General features: G+C 44.0%; 1 protein-coding gene and 1 pseudogene across 1 annotated transcript; both read left to right on the top strand.

Annotated features, from left to right (window-relative positions):
* The first annotated feature begins 2,155 nt into the window (after positions 1 to 2,155).
* On the top strand, positions 2,156 to 5,059 carry LOC119383329 (elongation of very long chain fatty acids protein AAEL008004). The gene is made up of 2 exons (XM_037651408.2): positions 2,156 to 2,443; positions 2,896 to 5,059. The coding sequence occupies exon 2, from the start codon at positions 2,924 to 2,926 to the stop codon at positions 3,860 to 3,862; it is 939 nt and encodes a 312-aa protein (XP_037507336.1). The 5' UTR covers positions 2,156 to 2,443; positions 2,896 to 2,923; the 3' UTR covers positions 3,863 to 5,059.
* An 11,316-nt stretch (positions 5,060 to 16,375) lies between these two features.
* Positions 16,376 to 17,472, top strand: LOC119381220 (elongation of very long chain fatty acids protein AAEL008004-like; annotated as a pseudogene).
* The last annotated feature ends 2,583 nt before the right edge of the window (positions 17,473 to 20,055 follow it).

Raw genomic sequence — 20,055 nt, 5'->3', positions numbered from 1 at the left:
TAGCGGAGCCACGCCAAGGAGGTTAAAAAAAATTGCTGGAGTGGCGATTATTGCGCAATAGTGAAGCCGTGCCCACCAAAAGATGGCGGCTGCACCCGCCATCTTAGTAGGGGCACGATAAGCCATTGGCGTTTGGCGAAGGAAAGAGAGCGTTCTCCACGCACGCCAGAGAAGTTTAATGTGGCAACTTTTGCGGGTCAGATACTGCAGCAAGTGTGTCTTTGTGTTACTAGTGATGATGTACTGGCCAGAATTCACGGAAGATTCACGGATTACCGATGAACCTCAGCAGCTTCGCCCATTCATCATCATTGACTCCGTGGATATGCTGTGATTTTTTTTTTCTTTGCTTCGAGGAGAAAAGAAGGGCGAGAGAGCGGTGAGAGCTTTCACGTGTACTTGGCGTGAAATAATGACAAGTAAAAATACATTGTCTATCAAAGGAGTGTGTTTTACAGCTAGAAATCGACACAATTAAGCACAGGTTTATCTAACGCAAGGGCCCGTAGCGGGGTGGTACCTAGAGCTATATATTCACATATTTGCTTGTTTCGAAATGCGCTTCTGTATTTATTTCTTGCGTATATAGTGTTTAGAAGGAAATGAAACACAGGAAAGAAAATGGAACATTTGTCGCTGTTTCAACAAGGCACACGATACAATATCATACTTGTTTTCTCTTGCCCACAAAATGCCTATGTGCACTTTCCTCCAGGGAAAAGACGTGAGGGCAGGCAAGTTGATGTCACTTGAGCACTCTCCTTGTGTTGCAGTGAATAATATAAAACGCGTGGTACGTACTTATCAGTGTGGCATGTCGGTAGAACAAAAACGAGTCGTAATTAGAGCAAGATAGTATCTTAGTTCACAGGCCCTGAGTGAAAATATAAAAAACTGGTTGGTGACGATGCCCGCGTTAGGCAAAACTCTGAAAACTTGTGTCTGTGCGTGACAGTGCGTGCGTTCTGTGCATTCGCACGTTTGTGTGCGTGTTGAGGAAATGGCGGGGAGGGCGGGGGTGCGTGTACACCTAACATCGAGAGCAATTCTGGGACAAATTTCGACAGATGTTCGCTTTAACGTGGACCCATAAAGTATATCCGTTCTTTACACTAAATATAAGAGGAAGTCTGATGCATCCTTCTTTCATAAACAGGATATCTACCCTCTTGCTCACTAGGGAATACTTTAACTTCAGGCGTAACTTGTAGCTCTGTTCTTTCAACCCACCACGGTGGTCTCGTGGTTGTGGCGCTTGACTGCTGACCTCAAGGTCGCGGGATCGAATCGCGGCCGCGGCGGCCTCATTTCGATCGAGGCGTAATGCTAGGGGTCCGCGTGCTTAGATTGAGGCGCACGTTAAAAAAACCCAGCTGGTCGAAATTTCCGGAGCCCTCCACTACGGGCGTATCTCATAATCATATCCTGGTTTGGGGACATAAAACCCCAACAATTAATATTATATTAGCTCTGTTCTTTCTTTATATTTTTTTCTAAATTTCGTAAAGATGACGTTTGAGAAACGTCATCAGTTCGATTAATTAGCCACTTGCGAAGTACTACGTCACAGCTCTATGTTGACGTTCTCGTTGACGTTCTCTTACGGCCACGTCTCTAGCGGTCTTCTTCTGGAGAAGACCCTGGGAATGTTATCCCTCGTTTCGTTTCTTTCCTCCTAATCATCATTCCTCATTTACAGCATGAAAGCACCCTCGCGCAGCTGTACTAAAAACAGAACACGTGGCTTCTTTTGTTTTTCCAACTGACTTACGCTCAAACGGTTCAAACCACACCCACAAGTATACCTATACCGTGTAGAGACACTTCCAAACTCATTCCACGGCTCAAGGCGTTGCGGACGAAAATCCTTCCCGCGTCACAACTACGCGGAGCCCGCACGCAAGCAGTTTTCCCTCATACGTTTAATTCCAGACACGGGTTAGACGAAAAGACAATGGCTCGTTGCCTTGACAACGTGGCCTCAATTAGGCAGCACCAAGTTTGCATTTACGCGTACGCTTTTTTCCCCTTTCTAAGAGTCGTTGTGTGTTATGTGTGTAGAACAATTCTCGAGCGAAACCAAAAAGAAAAATAAATGCGACAAAAGCGTAATTTACTATAAGAAAAAGAAGGCGCGAAACGTCACCTCCGGTTTTCGCTTGGGCTTGAAGACAGGGGTGTCTCGCTGACGCAGCAAACAGGGGAAAAAAAACCAACAATTCACTTTAAAGAGTAAGTGTAAGGGCAGTTGTCTTCAAGCTGGAGCGGTAAGAAAGAAACTCGTGGGTGTAGCAGGATCTATTCGAACATGCGGCCGCGAAAGTGAGACCTCTCGTAGCAGTTGTCGTCTTGACCTAGGATAATAGAACGTTACCGAGAGTCAGTGGCCAGAAGTCTTTCTGGTGGACGGAATTCGTGTCTTGAGACCGCACTGTTCTGAAAGGTGAGTTTCTTCTTACGCTTTTACCGATGTTAAGGCTGACTGACAGCACGTAATACCCGCGAGCTAGCGAAAATAGCGCCAATTTTTGTGAAGCGGGTTCTTAAAAAAACTATAAAGAAATTCCAATTACGCGTTAAATACTATTTCAATTCCTAGTCCCGAAGATCAACATTTTCATACATGCAATACTTTAGACAAGCCGTCCTGCCTGTTCGAAAAAAAAGCAAATGTTTTGTAGAAAATGCTCGACACACGCTGAAGGCTCAATATTGTTGCTTACGTTATTTTATTGGCTAACTGTTAGGCTTATTGAAGATACACATGCCACTAGAATATACTCAGTTCAAAATAATAGAAAGACGCAGGTTTCAATTATTTCATGAACGTGATGAGCAACACATTGAGCTAAAACAACGACAACGAATAAAATTTGTCTATAATTCATCTTCCAGAAGCTCAGCAGAAGCCTATCTACCAGCCATGAATTCTAACACAGGAACATTCACCATCAACGTTAACAAGACCATGAGCTGGAACCCCATCACCCTCGTAACTCAAGTCCAAGAATGGGGCGACCCCAGAACTCGCGACTATCCTCTAGTCATGAACCCCATGTTCGTCTTTCCACTCATCCTCTTCTACCTATACTTCGTCAAGATTCTCGGTCCACGTTGGATGAAAGACCGGCCTCCATTCGAGATAACCAATCTCATCCGCTTCTACAACCTCGCAATGGTCGTACTCAATGCCAAGTTCTGCTACATTGTGCTGTACGAGACGTACCTGCCCACTGGCCGCTACAGCCTATGGTGCCAGGGCATCACCGGCTACATGGACGAGCGACTGGAACAACAATACCGCAACGGGTGGTGGTACATAGCCGTGAGGTACGCCGACCTTTTGGACACCGTCTTCTTCGTGCTGCGCAAGAAGTTCAACCAGATCACGCACCTCCACGTCATTCACCACACCATCGTGGCGGTAAACTGCTGGTTCTGGGTGCTGTACGCCCCGGAAGGTCAACCCGCATTGGGCCTTGCCATAAACGCGTTCGTCCACGTGGTCATGTACACCTACTACTTCCTGGCCACACTGGGACCGTCGGTGCAAAAGTATCTGTGGTGGAAAAAGTATCTGACCACGTTGCAGATTGTGCAGTTCGTCATATTCCTGGTGCACATGTCGATTCCCCTGTTCGTGGACTGCGGCTTCCCGCGTCACCTTATTCATGTAGCGAACGCGCAGACCGTACTGGTGCTGACCTTGTTTGTCAACTTCTACATCAAGTCGTACATGCGGGAAAAGGAAAACACAGCGCTGAGAAGGGCAAAGGCGGCGGCAAAGTACGATGGAGCGGCAAGCGGAGACGCTCGAACTGAGACGTCAGCAAACAGCTCGAACGGCAAGAAAAGTCAATAAGTTGGTACTGCTTTAGCGAAATTAGAGTTACAGGTGTACGCACAAGCGCGGAAAAGGGGTAAGCAAGATGGTAAGATGTGCCGAAACCTTTTCTAAAAAAAAGTGTACAGGAATCGTTCCTGGTGGCCATAGGTGCTGCTTGGCACAACGCTGAGACTGTGATATACAGTATAGCTCTCAAGCTCGATCGCTGTGCTGTGTGGGCGCGTTTTTTGCAGTTATCCTGCGGTGTTTCGATTTAGCAGTGCTCTGGAGACCGGGCCCAATGTTCACATTCAGTTCTGAAGATGAACGAAAAAGTGTGCTGGGAACTTTGTGAAAAAGGCGACAACCGGGGACTCTCATAAAATACTGTTTCCAGGTGCGTGCTCGCAGGTTTCATGCGAATGGTCACGTACTTACCACCTACACACCTGCCTCCACTTTAACACACTAACTGGGAACTAACACACCTCTGTAGTATGTCAATGTTATGGCTAATAAAAGTGTGCGTTGGATAACGAATAACAAACAAACTAAAAAGTTTATGCTCTAGGTTGCTGCTCTAAAGAGCAACAAGACTGGACATGTTTTGTTTTGTTTAATAGGAAAACTGCCTCATACCTACGAGGGGTATTGGCTCCGTTTCATATTATAAGGAAAATGCATGAAGAAGAATCAAAGCGATACTAAAGGCTACAGAACATAAAAAAGAGATAGTATGAAACTGGATGTAAATAATATTGTAGAGTGAATGTTCGAAGAGAAACAAATAAAAAGAATTGGTAAAAAAAAGTTTCCTGTGGTCGGACGCACTTACAGCGTAGTCTTCGGGATGCTTCAAGGAATTTGTGTAGCGCAGTCAGAATAGCGCTGCGGCTTGCACAAAGGGCATTTGTTCTAAAAGACGACAGGTTTGATGTAGTGAGTGTTAAGCCCGGCTTACCAGTCAGAATTTCAAGAAACAATCTGTGGAGGCAGGCAAAGCGGCGGCATGAGAGAAGAAAGTGATGCATATATATATGTATGAATAAGTGGCTGCACGTTGCCTTTCGCTCCACGTGCCCTTGTCATCGTCTGTTTGTCTCTGCCGATATAGGCACCGGCAGGTCTAATTGTGCGACTTTATGGAGTGATAGCTTGGGCGAGTTGGTGATTGAATATCGACGTGACTTTGCGCAGCGCGAATTGAACGCGGGCAGGAGAGGGGACACAACACAGCCGCTGTGCTGTAACCTTCAATGTCGGTTATTAAACTTTGGTACTTCCAGTTCTATGTACTGTGCAAGCAACACGTGGCTCGCTTCTTTTCTGAGTGGCCTCATAGCCGCGCATCTGCTTCGCACCTTTACTTACGCATGCTGAATCTCATTGTTTTTGGCTCATCGAGCGCACCTCTATCACATCGCGCCAGCTCTGTCTACATCCAACTTCTCCTTCTCCCTCCCCAAAAAATAAATACACGCGAGAACAGTAATAAAAGAACCGTGTCTACAGTCCCGTTGAGTCACCCCTTCACCGATCTGTGCGTGAGAGGTTTCCCTGTTTCCTAATCAAATCTCATTAAACACTAAGATTGCAATTGGGGCCTGTTGGTTTGTCATTAGAATGCACGAGGTTGCACGACTGAGACAGGGACAGTAGGGAGTCACGACTGAACACAGGAAGCGCAATATGTTTTGCGCTTCATGTGTCTAATCGCGTCTCCCTTCTGTCGGTGTCTCAGTCGCGCAACTTTGCGCATTCTCATTAAACAGTTTCTTCGAAGCGTTGCTGGGCACCTTTCGGCTGTGCGCCAGCTTTAGGTTCCCTCGCACGGGAACCAGGGAACCATCCCCCATTCGTCTCCAATATACGTACAAGTTTTAAAGCCTTGTAGTAGATCACTGTAGTTTCGCGCACATAAGTGTTTAGCGCAGTAACATGGGGTGACGGGGCAATGGACCCGTTTGAAGAATACCGAGCAGAATAGCCTGTAATGCGCAATTGCCAGTAATGGGAAGGCATGTATATCGTTATAATAGTGATAAGCTGGGAGTATTGTGGCGCTTTCTTGTTATAGGTATGACTGTCGTGCGCAGAAATGCCCAAAATCAAGAACAATGCGCCATTTCCCCTGTAGTATTCATTGCATCGATGTGCTGTCCGCCACTTTCGGTGTAATAATGCATTGTCGGAAAGCCAGCACGTTTTAAAAGCTGCCCGCTTGTCCCGGCACTGTCGAAATAACATTAATAATTATTGGAGCTTTGCGCCCCAAAACTGCGATATGATTATGAGAGACGCTGTAGTGGAGGGCTTCGGGGTTTTTTTAACGTGCACCTAGATCTAAATACACCGGCGTCTAGCATTTTGCCTTCATCGAAATGCGGCCGCCGCGGCCGGGATTTGAACCCGCGACCTTCGGGTCAGAAGTCGAGCACCATAACCACCATACCACCGCGATGGGCCCTGCCAGAATTGACCTGAAACAGCTCTACCAGCCATGTCACGCTCGTTGCGCACGCCATCCGCCGGGATTCATTTTCCTCTTCCTCTTTCGCTTGGCTCTTTGACCAGTCGAAAGAGGGCGCGACAAGTCAATGGAAGTCACAGATAGAGACCAAGAAGTGTGAGCTGTAAGCGTTCGTGTTCGAGAAGTGGCGACAACTCTGACAATGTCTTTTAGAAATACCAAATATGTCGAGATTTTGCGGTGTGTACGCGCGCTCCTCTTCTGTGTCCGTGTGGTTTGCGCTACCTTTAATGATGATGTCGAGATCTCACACGCTCTGCAAATCGTCTTAAGACAAGCTTCCAAGCTTATTTGTGGTTACGAAGAACACTGTTCTTGTTTGGTGGCCCATATTGCAACTATTTATGACACGACGTAGGCACAATTTCACTGGAAGCGACCTGACTGAACAATGGAAAACGTTATTTCATTGTGTGTGTGTGTGTGTGTGTGTGTGTGTGTGTGCGTGTGTGTGTGTGTGTGTGTGTGTGTGTGTTTGTGTGTGTGTGTGCGCGCGTGCGCGCGCGCGCGTGTGTGTGTGTGTGCGCGCGTGTGTATTTATTTATTTATTTACTTATTTATTTGTGCCCTCCACAGCTTACAAGCTATGGCAAAACAAAAGCCCTAACTCATAGGCATAGTGGGAGGAGTTAACGTAGCGTTGCCACGAGAACGAATTCGGTGTATGACGTTCGTAGAGGGAAGAATGACGGCGACAATTCTATGCGCGCAGGCGTCTGACACATATGCACAGTTACTCGAGACGGTGCTCTACTTTCAAGAAATAACTCTTGCTTTAAGCAAGCATGACCCCTGATACCTACTTACAACAAAAAGCCGACAATTTAAAGTACTTTGTGTACTACACCCAGCTGAGGAAGTGCTGTATATGCAGCTGTCTCCAAACACAAGCTTTGAAGGAACGTTCTTGCGGTGAAACTAAATTGTTCCCGTAATGCAACATACCATTATTTCACTTCTCTGCCAGCTGTGTGTTTCCGTCGTTTAAGTGACAAAGGCCCACGCAGAAATGACTGACTTAACAACTGCATCATAGTGTGAGCGTTAATGCTGCGCTTAAAAGAATGAAAGCTGTGAAGAAGACGAGCACCTATATTTCTACCGCAGAAGCGGATTGTTAATGGCGTCTCTATTCAGTACACCGATGTATTAAGTCACAGTTCTGTCTTAGTCTTCGTACCCTTCACCTAAAGGCCCAAATAGCTTCTGCTATGCTTCAACTGTATTTATTATATGTTAGCTTCACGAGGCACAAAAAACGCACGGCTTTTCCCCCTATCTTGTTCGAATACCTAGAATATAAACACAGGCGAGAACAATGTCAGGACAATCTAGAGAAGCTCTGCTGGGTCCCTAGCCTTGCCCATCGAAACGCCGTAAACCACAAAACTTCTTGTTTCCGCACATCGAATCTATTGGTTTTCTAATCAAATCTTGATCCTTCAATCAAGAAAGTGTGTGTCGCGTGCATATAAGTGTTCCTTTATATATATATATATATATATATATATATATATATATATATATATATATATATATATATATATATATATATATATATATATATATATATATATATATATAGGGGGTGTTTTTTTAGTAATAAATGTGAGGTAATTGTGAAGAAAGAAAAGTGGACGAAAAGATAGCTTGCCGCGGGCAGGGACCGAACCTGCGACATTCGAATAACGCGTCCGATGCTCTACCAACTGAGCTACCGCGGCGGCCATCCCCCCGTCCACTTTATAGGGTATATGTGTACATTTAAACGTGGGAGCGTCAGTCAGCGCCGCCAGTAGCCATGACGGCGAGTGTGGAACACTCTTTTTCTGCCTTGTTGGCGTCACGTAGCACGTGAACTTATTACGAGCTGGCAGCTGACCAATAATCCGTTATTCGAAGGATTAATCCGTTATTCGAACGCGTTATTCGAAGGTCGCAGGTTCGGTCCCTGCCCGCGGCAAGCTATCTTTTCGTCCACTTTTCTTTCTTCACAATCACCTTACATTTATTACTAAAAAAACACCCCCTATACTTTCCTTGGCATCATTGTTACTTCTCATTGTTATTGTGTATAACAAGGAAAACACGCCCTTGAAATTAACACTTCCTTTATATATATATATATATATAATATATATATATATATATATATATATATATATATATATATATATATATATATATATATATATATATATATATATATATATTATATATATTCCACATCAGCTGCTGACACTCCCTACCTTCTTGACCTAGGACAGCTATTACAAGAGCAGCATTTTATTAAAATTTGCTAAAACGGCTGCTTGGCCGAGTTGGTTCATGGTTAAGATAGATTTACCAGCGCAAAAAAGACAGCACATTTAGGAGGGACACACACACATAGCGCAGCGCTATGTGTGTGTGTCCTTCCTAAATGTGCTGTCTTTTTTGCGCTGGTAAATCTACCAGCATTTTATCTTCACTTCTATACAAATCTTTCTGCCCACATTCTCTTATAGAGTCTCTTTCTCCTCCTTCCCACTTCCTGCAAAATATAAAGTAAGCGAATATGCAGTGGCTAATCATTCTGCTTTTCAATAAAGATCTATCTATCTATCTATCTATCTATCTATCTATCTATCTATCTATCTATCTATCTATCTATCTATCTATCTATCTATCTATCTATCTATCTATCTATCTATCTATCTATCTATCTATCTATCTATCTATCTATCTATCTATCTATCTATCTATCTATCTATCTATCTATCTATCTATCTATCTATCTATCTATCTATCTATCTATCTATCTATCCTAATATAGAAGTATATGAGCGTACGACGAACACGATTAACAGGTAGTGACATCAATAACGTGACAAGGCTGTCCTGTGCGTCATGAAACCCTTTCCCTCAGTCCCGTGTGGCACATGCCCGATTGCTCCGTCCCACGGGATGTGGGTATGAGCCACTGGTGATTCACAGTCTGTATCAACTCAGGAACGGCGAGAACAGACTTTGGAAATCTTGGCGCGATAGCGCTAAGGAAACCCTCTCGCAGAAAATTCGGCGGTGGCGTCGGCAGCGTTGCCGGTGAGCGAAAAATCAAATGGACGCAAAGTATAAACTGCACGGTTTGGGCTGGCATTCGAACCCAGGCATTCTGCGTGCCAGTCGAGTATATTCTACCACAGTGTCCAGGCAGTGCCTCGGAAAAAGACCCTGTACAGGCGTCATGTCGGGGCGACGTCGATCGTGGTTTAAGTGTTGCCAATCCACCTTGATAACGATGTAATAAACTTTAAATATGTACTTCTATGACTCACGAAGCAGTCGTCAACCGTTGGTCGTCACCGCAGAAATGCGCAAACGAATGCTGGACGTACTTCGTTTCGATAAATGTTACGTCGGACCATAAGCTACCCTTTGGGCGCCAGTGCAGTCGACGTGCCTGGTAAGCCTCCGATATGAAGTGCTCCAAGACGTGGATCCAACTCGCGTCCTTTGGCTCAAAGCATAATAATAATAATAATAATAATAATAATAATAATAATAATAATAATAATAATAATAATAATAATAATAATAATAATAATAATAATAATAATAACCGGCGTAAGCGGCTACTCGCTTACACCTTCACATGACATCGACTCTCCACGAGACGTGGGGTCTGCCGATTTTTTTACCTCCATATACGAGAGCCATTGTTCTCAAATGAATATAGTTTTTATACAACAAAAAATTCGGCAGATACCATACATTGTGAGAATCGGTTGCATGCGAAGCAGTCAGCGAGTAGCTGTCTATGCCGCATTTTTGGGCTTTGAGCCAAGCGTTACGGGGTGGATCGACGTGTTTTCGTAAATGGAGTAGTAGTGTGCACATCGTGGGCTTACCAGGCACGTCGACTACACTGGCGCTTAAAGGGTAACTTTTGGTTTGATGTAACGTCAGCCCTCATGTTAGAGCACAAACGTCAGGTTTATTGCAACAAAGTGCATGCTACGTTGCGATAACATGAATATCATCCGTTAGCGTATTCCTCCGAGGTCGAGCAACGCTTGAATATAGCTTGCTAAGTCATAGGATGACATATGTAATGTTTCTTAAGCTGTTATAAAAGCGGAGTCAACATTGAACCACAACTGACGTTAACCCGACATAACGCCTGCATCATAGGAGTACATATGTAATGTTGATTATCTTTTTATAACATTAGATAGCAATCACGGCGACCACAATTAACGTTGCACCGATATGACTCCTCCACAGCATTTTTTTTTTTTTTTTGCAAAGCAGTTTCAATATCTGCCGTGGCTCTGTGGTAGAATACTTGACTGCCACGCAGAATGCTTGGGTTCGGTTCCTGCTGGCATCACGGGCCCATATTCATAAAAACATCTAATACTAAATATTTTTATAAAAGAATATTTCAGCCAATCATAATGCGGGACATATCATTAGCGAAGCCGGATGACGAATGGGAAAACGCACTTACGGAAGACAAGTTTTGTGAATTCGGCCCCTGATTTTTATTCTTTACAGTCGTCAGATCAACGTTGCCGATGCTGGATTTTGTTAACGCTCTCGCGTTTAAATTACCAATGTCTGTTCTCGCCGTTCGTTGGTAGATATAAACTGTGAATCACCTGAGGGCTGTGGCGCATGCCCGCAACCGCGGCCTGTGGATATACGGGTATGTGCCACACGTGACTGGAGGAAAGGGTTTCATGATGTACGCGACAGGATTTTCACGTTAATTATATCATGACCAGACAGTTATGTTCGTCATACCCTTATGCACTTCCATGTCCATCTTGGTCAATAGCAAGTTAAGGAGGCGACCGCATGAGCGGCCAGAAGTACGCGGCTGGATATATAGAAACGCTCAAGGAAGGAAGGAAGGAAGGAAGGAAGGAAGGAAGGAAGGAAGGAAGGAAGGAAGGAACAGGAGAGAAAGGAAAACTGACACGATTTGGAGACATCGCAAAAGTGACATTTTAGTTTCCTTGGTATGCAGTGTCAACGCTCTCCACACACCGGAGTCGGAGAACACGTATAAAATATTTTAATTTGACCTTGAAGTTTTCGTCGTTGAGCATCTGCAAGCCAGCCCCACTGCAATGGACATTATCCCGACAAGTCGACACAGTCCCGCGAGTTTCCGAGCTCTGCGTCCTGCATGAAGCCTAAATCGCAGAAATCACTATCAGGGTCACTGTACGACAATTCACTCACCGTTGTTCATGTGCACCACAAGCAGATGACAGATTTTCCGCCAGTACGTCGCGAGTTTCTGTATCCCCGTGGCGCCACACTGCTGTGAAACGTCACTGAAAAGCCGCCCCCTCGATATCGATACCGAAAGTGTCTTTTTAAGGTAGCGGTAATTAAAGTATATTCGATGCATTCCCAGGCCTTACAATACCTGTTTTAAGTTTCTTGACACCAGTATTTTTATTTAGAGCAACAATCCGAAAATTTTTAAAATTCGTGTCAGTACTCCGTTAACCAGGCTAGAAGGAGCGGTATGCTAGCCTACAGTGGGGGAAGGGATGGACAAGAAAACAAGCGGGTACAAGTACGAGAAAGCACAACATAAAGTATTGCTTTCTCGTACGTGTACCCACTTGTTTTCTTACATATATATATATATATATATATATATATATATATATAGATATATATATATATATATATATATATATATATATATATATATATATATATATATATATATATATATATATATATATATATATATATATATATATATGTATATATATATATATATATATATATATATATATATATATATATATATATATATATCACAGAGGGAATTTGCTTAGCACTGTTTAATATCATTATCGAGAAAGGACAGTTTTTATACAGCACACGCTGCGAAGGTAATAGTATTACAAGCAACAGATTTTTAACCACACAACTTTATGCATGAATACAATTATGTCGATGGCGGCCTTCCGGGTAGTATAGATTTGTATCGTGCAATGAAATTTGGTTAATGTCTAAAAGCTGCTCACTAATAGTTGATTTTATTATATGTAGCAATAACTACACCTTTTATTTTTCCTAAAAAAATAGTGCACTTTCTTCCACATATTCAGGTTTGCGTATGTTTCCTATATTTTGCCTTGTTTCCTCCTAGTCAATATGGTGCTTCTGGCGCGTGATTATTATTATTATGATTACTATTATTACATTACGATTATTAATAACTTGTCAACCACAAGTATTGTTCAAAAAATTAAGAATTTGTGGTATTAAGCGAATTGTAGATTGTTTAAAAGCATTGTATTTCGGTTTGCAACATTTCTTGGAGGGCCCTCCGGCAACTCCAAGGGAATACACCAATGCAAACGGTGTAACCATGCATTTTCTTTAAAAAAAAAATTGGCGATTGTCGCGTTAAGCTACCTCGCATTGTTTCGTTTTCTTTTGGTCATTAGTTGTTTACGATCGATTGAAGTTTTCTGGGTCATGTACACAGCACCTGCTTCTAACGCGATGCAACAAATGGCGCAAAAATGAACCATCTCTTAATTACCATTTCTGCGCAACTACGCAAAAAGATAAGAGAATAGACTACTTATTTTTGCATACGGCATATTGTTGCCAATCAGTTCTTCGGCATTGATCAAACATTTTCGGTGTGCCATAAAATTACCTGCTTGTTGCGCGACGTCACAAATCAGTGAAATCTCATGGCGTTGAAATGACGTGCGCAAAGTAAGCAGCGAATTCATATGCTGAACACTACATGAAGAGTTTATGAAATATGCGGACAGTGTCTCCTTCTGAACGCAATTCAAGAAGCCTACCCTATGATCGTATTGGCAGCGGGCACTTATAGCAGCTGGCGAGATAGATTCAGATGCGTATTATAAATGTTTGCAGCTGTAGTACAACAATGTCGAGCTGTTTGTGCGCGTATACAACTCTTTGAACTCATCCTTGCTGAAAAAGAGGGAGAGAGAATTAAGCGGCGCTTGCGTGCTTATTTTTCGTCCGTGTTTTATTTTGTGCTGTAAATGTCAAATAAAGATGAATCAAGACCAACCAGCGTGGTTGTTAATTCAGTCCCCTTAGTCCAGAAAATCGTGGACCTTGACAATCTCCCTGGTCCGGTAAATAAAGTTGCGGGACGAGCTTGAAAGCTGGGCTTCCCAATGTTCTCGAGTCCACTGCCATGTTCGTCGCCTTGTTTCAAGCCGCCGCGAGCGCTGCAAGCTACCATACGCGTATTATAAGCAAGGGTAAAACAGGTGGATGGGATACTACAGCTGAAACCTCTTTTATCGTTTCCAGTTCGGCCAAACTGAAACACTCAACATGCTCATCGACTCACAGCGGCTTGCACAAAGAGCAGCTTTTATGCTATTCTTTTTCGCTAAAAGGAAATGAATTTCCTGAAACAGGAATAGGTTTCATCGCTCCATGAAACGTTTACTGGTTTCCGCCCGTATTTACGTCGCCGATGATATTAAATTCCATGCCAGATAGAGCAGAATAAAAGCATGACAGACTGATCTAACGTTATAGATCCCCTGCTCAGCGGTAGCCTGCTCTGCAATGTTGGAGCACAAGGCGCGAAACTATCGCATAAGCGGCTTGCACCGCAGAGAGCCAACAGTGCGTGGTCGTGAAACGTGCAGGACAATCTTCACAGCAGAAGCGTAGGACAAATTTCGTTACATAATTACGTGATTGCTGTGTCGAAGGATGCCTCAGTTGTTGCTCTACCAGCGTGCAGCCGACCGTGACCATTATCGAAATGAGGGGGGGAGGTCCTAGCGCCCTCCTTGCCCCCCCCCCCCCCCCTTGCTAGATACGCCTATGCAAGCATGCGTGTGAGAATCTGACCCGCGCACTTGAAGCTCTTCCCGTGATTACACAATGCCAGATAGGATGGCGTCAACGCCATTGTATTACCAGCGGCCCACTATACTGCTTCACGATTTTGTGGATCTGGGAATCTCCTCTTACGTCACAGGAGTGTTTTAGACATGTTGTGTTCTTCATTAGGAACAGAGGGAGCGTGACACGAATGTAGAAGTGGATAGGCAGCTAACATGAAACTATTTCCTCGAAAAAGTGCTTTCTACGTCAGCAGGGGGAATCTCAAAAGGCTCTAACATGATAATCAGGCTTTCAAAAAATATACAAGAGAAACCAAGTAAAAAAATGCATGTGGATGTGTAAATATCCACTCCCTTTCCTATGTGTACGAGAGCAAAAACCGTGACTAAATAGCAAATGGACGACCTCTGGAAGAACTAGCAAAGGATTAGTGCTAATTCAGAGCAGGCACGTTCCGTAGGACATAGTTACATAACGGCTGTCTAAGTAAGTGACTGAGGTTACGTTAGAGCGTGAACTCATCTCTCGGTCACGTTTTATGACGTTACGTATGGCTCAGCTCAGAAAACAAAGGCTTCTCCTTTTCTAAGGTGAGAATGACAATCCAGAGGCGATTTAATTCTTAGGCATCAGCATCGCGTAATAGGCCCTTCAGATAGACTGTAGCAGCTCTCGCAACTCTTGCCGGCATTTTGGCCTCAACAATAGGAATACGAAATTTTCCCCATGTAAATGAAGCCTGCGAACGTCAAGGGAAAATAACAGATATTTGCGCTAAATCTTGTTTGCTCGTTCGTTCGTTTGTTTGTTCGTATTCTGTTTATAATGAGCAGTTGTGTTGCACGTGCAATTGTTATGATAACAATCGACGCATAAAATAAGGCTGTGCGTTCGTACGCACTTAGGGCATTGTTTTCTCGCCTAATGCTCAACATTCGAGGGAACGAACTATAAGCTGTCGTGAAGCGCCTGCCAGTGAACATTCTTGACGCTTGTGTTTCCGCTCTTTTACCTGTTTGGTCCGTAAGGAAGAATGGACCTTCATCTGCTCCAATCAGGAGCAGCGGATACAAGGAAGATTGTTTTTGGCTGTGAGCCCTCTACAGGTAGTTATAGGCACACAAACATCGTACTTTGGTAAGTCGCCTTGAATATGAGGATATCCAGCTTTAGCGCGCCTCAAAGAAAAGCTCGTGAACGAATGCGCAGGCTCACTGCGCAGTCGACGCTCGTCAGGAGCAGCAACCCGAAATCTCAGCTTCAGGCAGCAGCACGTCCACGTCAGGTAAGTACGAAACATTGGGCCTGTGCTATTTTGCCAATTTTGTGTGACTCAGAGAAGTGGTATACTCTTGCGTTAAAGCGATATAATTTTAAATTATGGCTTTAAGTGGATTTTACAACTTAGTCAGAATACGTGGAGTCGCACAACCGTCCAAATCAATTTTTTTGTTCATCGGCTAAATCAAGCTTCCAACCAGAAACTACCAATAGAACATCAGTACAACTACCAATCGCCCAGCCATTTGCCAACGTAGACCTATTTTATCATTCCGTTTGAATTAGGCATCGCGCTTGCCCATATTCAACTCGCCTCAATGCAGAACGACGTTCACGGAAGGAAATAGCGGAAGGTCAAAAATACAGACTCGAACAACGTGCGGCCGACACACGTATATGAAGAGCAACGACGTAGACATGCAAGCTACTTGCCAGACAATATCTCATTCAGTATTTCAATACTGTACCATTTACTTGAAAGCTACAGGGTCGTGCTCCGCTGCCTGTTTAGTGTCATTGTCTTTTTTTCAGTCACACAGTTCATTCAGTGATCGGTATTCTTCTCTCACATTAAAAATTCTATAGACCGTCGTCTCATGTGACACACCATGTTTAAGCTGCTAAGGACCTAACATTCCCTCGAGCTTATCATACAAGTAAAGGAACAGGTAGATTTAGCTTCAAGAAAAATTTATTGAGTTTACTGCCACGTTTCCTCTTCTGCGATAATTAAGCTTCAATTTCTTACGTAGTTTGGACGCAATGCCTGCCTACTGTTTAGATTCCTTCCCACAAGTGAATTTCCCCTCCCGCCTGCTCATTTTCGCAGACGCCTGCCGTGTGCTTCTCCTGGCGGTTCCACAATGCTGACACTTGCCTTGGCCCCCGTGAGATTCCTGTGGGAAGTGTACGAGAAAGGAGACCCACGAACGAAGAACTATCCTCTCGTTCTGAACCCCTTGTTCGTGTTTCCCTTTCCTCGCTGGCTACTTGTACTTCGTGAAGGTTGCTGGGCCCCGATGGATGGCGAACAGGGAACCCTACAGGATAATCAACCTCATTCGATTCCACAACGCGTTCATGGTCGTCGTTTCCGCGTGGTTCCTCTACCTGCTACTCAAGTTCACGTACCTTCCCGGAGGCCGCTACAGCTTGTGGTGCCAGGGCATCACCGGCTACATGGACGAAGAGATGGCGCGCTACTACAAGTACGGCTGGTTCTTCATCGCGGCGCGCTACGCCGATCACTTGGACACGCTGTTCTTCGTGCTGCGCAAGAAGTTCACCCACATCACTCACCTGCACGTCATTCACCACACCATCGTGACGATCAACATCTGGTACTGGGCACTGTACGCACCCGAGGGACAGCCGGCGTTCGGCCTCGGCCTCAACGTGTTTGTGCATATCATCATGTACACCTACTATCTGCTGGCAACTATGGGACCGGCTGTGAGGAAATACCTCTGGTGGAAGAAGTACCTGACGAGGCTCCAGATTGCACAGTTTGTGATGTCCATCACACACATGTCGATACCACTGTTTGTTCGACTGTGGCTTTCCCAGACACCTGATCGCCATAGCTAACGTGCAGACATTCCTGATACTGTGCTTGTTCATCAATTTTTACGTGAAAGCCTACGTTATTCGCAAAGATAACGAGTCCGGCAGCGTTCACGTGCATTTTACTACAAAGGGCTCCGACGGACTTCGCAAGGAACAATAAAACGCGGTGGGTAAATACGAACAGAGGACAGTTGTACGTGAGAAGTCAACGTCGTCAATTAATGATTTGCGTAGGTGATGCAACATTTGTTTAAGCGCGATTTCAGGCACTGTAGCAAGTACAAACCTTCGAATAGCCCACGTGAGAGTGATTGTTTAATGGCGGACTTTGCTATGAACTTGACGTAAGCGTTCTAAACTACCCAATTTAACGTTTGAATTCAAAAGAGACCGAAAGGTAAGGCTTTGGTTCTTTCGTAAAGCCTAAGCAAACGCAGGCATTAAGAGGTCAAACTACTGAAAACTTCGGCTTTTACATGCACACAACCGGCCGTCTTGTATATGTGTGGATACGTTTTAACGGATACGTAAAAAATAATAATTCCGTGAACCGAGCACACATTTAAGAAGTACAAAGGCTAATGTTGCTGTGAGTGCCTTTATGGCAGTGGCTGTGAGCTCACGAAAACGAAACACTAAGGAGTACGGCGAGGCGAGACACTTCATCGACGGCGTCTTTCAGCACTCACCTAGTAATAGTAACCCGCACCGAGGTCGAAGTGCAGGTAATAAGCGCTGATGAATTCAGCCACCTTACGCACGCTGGTGTGTTTCATAGACGTTTAAAACACTCAGTATAGTTCTCGTCTGTAATATCATGCGAAGTTGGCACATATCCCGCACAAACATTTTCTGATGTCAGAATCCGAGATTCTTGCGGTCATTCCTAAAAACATCAATACACCAATATCATCAAAATGCAGCGATTTCATTTCGAATGTATTGTTGTTCATTGCTTCATTATTTATTCAGTTGAATGATCTGCTTATACAGGACCGAAATTGTGCAGCAAGCTCCTAATTTTTTTTCTCACGCTTCTGTTCAAATTGAAAGTGTAATAAAGACGTATTGCACTTCCTTGTGCAACCTTCGTGAAAAGTGGGAACTTGTGTTTGTATAGTTGTTGCTGATATAGTTACTATCACGATAATTGTTATTATTTTAGTCGCGGAGTCCACCAGTCACAATCCAGTGAGATTAGTGTTGAAAGCAGTTTATTATGTTGTTTTACGTATGGATTCATTCAGTAGTAATCACAAGCGCATTGTGTAGTCACGTCGCCCCTGTTTAGCACGAGATAGCACGGTGGTGTACGTGAAAGAAATGTGAGTTGTAATTCGAAACAGTAGTGAAGGTACTGAGCCAAACAAAACCGAGAGCAAGTTATTATTTTGCAGAAATATTTTCAAGCTATCATATCTATATACTCCGCGTTATTCTATGTCACATATGCTTAGTGTAGGATAATTGGATGACGTATTTGGTCCTTGTACGCGGGTACTCGTAGCTTCCTACAAAAATGACTGACGCTGTACTTAACTCAACCATAATAGGAACGGTTGGTAGCATAAACACTTTCCTACAATTTCGTACAGGCTTTGTTCTTGAAGGAAATTGCGACTTATTTATTGTTATTTGTTATTAAGCTGTGTCAGCGCGTTATTGAAGCTTTCAATGACACTACACATACTATAGCGTCAATATAGAAATGTTTTTCAACTACCACATATATATGTTCCCCATAGCACACAATTAACATAGATTTTCCTCAACGCTCGTGCATTTGTGGCACATGCATGTTCCTGAAAGATAGGAGTATGTTCTGCCAAATTATTAACTAAATTGCCACAGAGAAATGCCGTCAATATGCTTTTAAACGTATTTTTCTTTGGCTATAGCAACTAAAAATCTAACGAAGAAACTTAGATTCACTAGCAAAGTTTCACAACATAAGCGCAATCACTTGGGAGAGTATACCCACTACGGCGGTTTAATGGTTATGGTGCTCGACTGCTCATCCGAAGGTCGCGGGATCGAATCCCGACCGCGGCGGCCGCATTCCGATGGAGGCGAAATGCTTGAGGCCCGTGTACTTCGATTTAGGTGCACGCTAAAGAACACTGGTTCGGTCAAAATGACTTGATCCCTCCACTACCGCGTCCCTCGTAACTCATATCGTGGTTTTGGAACGTAAAACCCCAACCTACTTGGGAGTGTATAGAAAGAACAACAGCAGGAGAACAGCGCCTGCTGAGGTGTGTTATACAGAAATTTCGTTTAGTGTTCGTGTTAACCGAAGACTACTAGAGATAAAGTTAGGAATCTTGAAGAAAACTCGTTTGGTTAGAATTAATTATGGTAGTACAAAAAGTTGATTCGCAAGGTCCGGACTTGCGATGCATTTTAAGAATTCTGTCTTGTTGAACGTGATGCTTTCTTGTGCAAACGCGCAAGCGGGGGCACCGCCACATTAAATGAGAAAAAGTTGCTAGCTGATCGCACGCTGAGCACTTTGGCGAAATGTCTGGAGCCTTTGGCTCCCGAACCCCTTCGCGGGCGATGCCCTCCGCGAGTTTTTAGGAACCCTCGTCCCAGGACACAATAAAGTTCCTCTGTCTGTCTGTCTGAGTACAAAAAGTGTACGCCGACCACAAACATGAATGAAGCGGAACAAAGAGAGAAACAACGGGACCTAGTAAAGACAACATATACAACGTACAACGTCTTTACAACGTTTTCTTGTTACGCCGTTTGTTCCGCTTCGTTATGCACAAACCAGGCCAGTTCAGTGCCCTCATGCACAAACATAAATAACAACAAGAGAGACTGCAACAGTTCAGAACAAAAGGGTTTGCACGCAAGTGCAGGAGGAGGAGTGTACATGTGGCCTTATTTTTATGTAATGTGTTTTTATGTTGTATGACGTCGGCAGTAATTGCCCTAGTTAAGTGTGTATGCCGAAATACCAGTTCACGGG

Source organism: Rhipicephalus sanguineus, chromosome 2, assembly GCF_013339695.2.
Source record: "Rhipicephalus sanguineus isolate Rsan-2018 chromosome 2, BIME_Rsan_1.4, whole genome shotgun sequence".
Lineage (NCBI taxonomy): Eukaryota > Metazoa > Arthropoda > Arachnida > Ixodida > Ixodidae > Rhipicephalus > Rhipicephalus sanguineus.
The sequence above is the reverse complement of the archived record's forward strand: the minus strand, read 5'-3'. Positions and strand labels throughout refer to the sequence as shown.

Coding starts and splice junctions, on each gene's coding strand:
- LOC119383329 (XM_037651408.2), top strand. CDS start 2,924: ATGAATTCTAACACAGGAACATTCACCATCAACGTTAACAAGACCATG.